Source organism: Sinocyclocheilus anshuiensis, unplaced genomic scaffold (genome assembly GCF_001515605.1).
Source record: "Sinocyclocheilus anshuiensis isolate Anshui unplaced genomic scaffold, SAMN03320099.WGS_v1.1 scaffold117, whole genome shotgun sequence".
Taxonomy (NCBI): domain Eukaryota; kingdom Metazoa; phylum Chordata; class Actinopteri; order Cypriniformes; family Cyprinidae; genus Sinocyclocheilus; species Sinocyclocheilus anshuiensis.
The window spans coordinates 3,262,124-3,265,047 of record NW_015536624.1 but is presented as its reverse complement, the minus strand read 5'-3'; the positions used below and the strand labels follow the sequence as shown (position 1 = coordinate 3,265,047).

The window sequence follows — 2,924 nt, the reverse complement described above, 5'->3', positions numbered from 1 at the left end:
GTGCCACATTGATTAGTGCACACCTGCACCCATTATAACATCAATATTCACCATGGACATCATAATATGCACGCAGGCCCAAAAACACCATACAATATATCCAATTTTACCTTAAGACATTCCTATAAATATATTTTAATGGTAAAAAATTCCTCAATGCAAAAATACCTTAATACAACATTATTAATGTAAAATGCAAAAAATGTTTCATACATAATTTCACCCATAGATCTTATAAATGTTTCTTGTATACATATATCACAAAAAACAATTCAAAACCAATTCAAACCATTCATACCAAGGGGATATAAAGATCTCAAATCAAAAATCCATTTGCATTCTCTTTGTAAAAGATGGCGTTCCATGTCACCACCCCTTCGAAACTGTGGTATATGTTCTATTACCGTAAAATCCAAGTCCGCTATGGAATGTGCCGCTTCATTGAAATGACGAGTTACCGGAGATTTTATGTCCTTTCTCCTAATGGAGCTCCTACGTTCGATAATACGCGTTCTGATCGATCTACTAGTTTTTCCCACATACTGTTTATGACACACACAAGTCAACAGATAAATTACATTAGTGGATGCACAAGTGGTAAACTGTCTCATACAATACACTCGATCTGTCACGCAACTCTTGAAAGACACCTGTTTTCTGAGAAAACAGGTGTCTTTCAAGAGTTGCGTGACAGATCGAGTGTATTGTATGAGACAGTTTACCACTTGTGCATCCACTAATGTAATTTATCTGTTGACTTGTGTGTGTCATAAACAGTATGTGGGAAAAACTAGTAGATTGATCAGAACGCGTATTATCGAACATATGAGCTCCATTAGGAGAAAGGACATAAAATCTCCGGTAGCTCGTCATTTCAATGAAGCGGCACATTCCATAGCGGACTTGGATTTTACGGTAATAGAACATATACCAGCTTCGAAGGGGTGGTGACATGGAACGCTGTCTTTTACAAAGAGAGTGCAAATGGATTTTTGATTTGAGATCTTTATATCCCCTTGGTATGAGTGAGGAATTGGTTTTGAATTGTTTTTTGTGATATATGTATACAAGAAACATTTATAAGATCTATGGGTGAAATTATTAAATATTTTTTTGCATTTTACATTAATAATGTTGTATTAAGATATTTTTGCATGGAGGAATTTTTTACCATTAAAATATATTTATAGGAATGTCTTAAGGTAAAATTGGATATATTGTATGGTGTTTTTGGGCCTGCGTGCATATTATGATGTCCATGGTGAATATTGATGTTATAATGGGTGCAGGTGTGCACTAATCAATGTGGCACGGAGGAAGAGCTTTTGTCTCGAAAACGTTTTGCACTTTTCACTTTTGCACTTTGCATCAGTAGGCCTATCTTATCTTTGGCAATAGTTTTAAAAGGCTTGAATGTCATAAGGGAGAGTGTTGTAACATTTTGTTACAATGTAAGATACTCAAACATTGATATCATATTTTCATATTTATCTGCTTGAAATGAAAAGTAGTTCGAAATCAGCCGCAGTACCTTTTAGCCAGCTCTGCCGCGTGCTCCGCTGAGACTGCATTGACCAGAAGAGAGACATTGGAGATCCCACCAGCTTTGAAGCAATCCACAATCCCTTGTTTTCTTCTCTCGCAGTACCCAAAATCATCTCCTGTCACCACCAGCTTCACCTTGGGTTGAGGCATCTTCTCCTCGCCTTGCTGATGAAAGACAAAAACACTAGACTATAGACATTGACCAATATATCATCTTTACGATTAATACTGATTACTTTTACAGTAAGCAGAATTTCATTTATTTATTTCTGTATTTTGAAACAATAATAATAACTAAAGGATCTTTAGACAGCACTACAGAATATGCATCAAAATAGTTTATAAATAATATTAAGTAGTATTGATAATAATTGTTGCTAATTATGTCATTATATGAAGATTTGCTTGATCTGAAAAGCCACAAATTTATTTTTATCTTTATTTTAGGCTATGTTTATTGTAATCGTAAAGCTATTCATACCTGAAAATGAACTGCAGCTGTTTTATTAATCATTAGATCATTAGACTGAATTTTAAAAAATAATATTCGATTTTATTAATGTAATATTAATAAAACGCAGGTATTTATGACTCCATAAAATATTTTTAAAATATTATTTTATTAACCTATATTTACTATCATAATATTTTATTTACGCTAAAAACATTTCATATTTATTAAACCCGTAATCCATATCGGCCTAGAAAATCGCAACTTTTCATTTTCCGTCGGTCTTAGTACACGCTGTAACTACGGAAGAGTCAAGTTTTAAATAGGAAAAATATCTAAACTCTTTGGTCATTTTTAAGCGAGATGCTAACGGTCTAATCAGATTCAATGATCTATGCTAAGCTACAGCTAAAAGTGTAGACTGAATTTTATAAATATTATTCGATTTTATTAATGTAATATTAATAAAACGCAGGTATTTATGACTTAATAAAATATTTTTAAAATATTATTTTATTAACCTATATTTACTATCATAATATCTTATTTACGCTAAATATTTTTCATATTTATTAAACCCGTTTTGCCTGATCTAAAAGGTCATAATAGCCTATTTATTTTCTTTTGTCTTTTTTTTTTCAGGCTAATTGTTAAGCTATAGGTTGTTTGCAATCACGTGATTCTGATGACTCGAGAAATGCAGCTGGAGGGCAGGAAGTGATTTTTCTCTCCATGTTTTCGAACACGATAAAAGCTCCTTGTGGTTTCTCGGTTTGTCCGATTTGAGCATCCATAAACAATGCAAAACACAGGCATTTTGAGTTTCTGCTAGTGGTTCCTATGGAGAGAAAAATCTATGGAGTCAATATAATGCCACATATATATGCAAAATAATAAAGTTTTGCAAAAGAAAATAAAGTTTTGCAAA

At 32.7% G+C, this 2,924-nt stretch overlaps 1 protein-coding gene across 4 annotated transcripts in view; it reads right to left on the bottom strand.

The window, feature by feature from the left end:
• Positions 1–2,924, bottom strand: part of ydjc (YdjC chitooligosaccharide deacetylase homolog) — a 26,829-nt gene that overhangs the window by 3,807 nt on the left and 20,098 nt on the right. For all 4 annotated transcript variants that reach the window (XM_016507605.1, XM_016507596.1, XM_016507614.1 and 1 more), the window contains exon 2: positions 1,532–1,710. In XM_016507605.1, coding sequence (XP_016363091.1) covers positions 1,532–1,695 — 164 coding nt within the window. In that variant the 5' untranslated portion in view covers positions 1,696–1,710. The remainder of the gene's footprint in view (positions 1–1,531; positions 1,711–2,924) is intronic.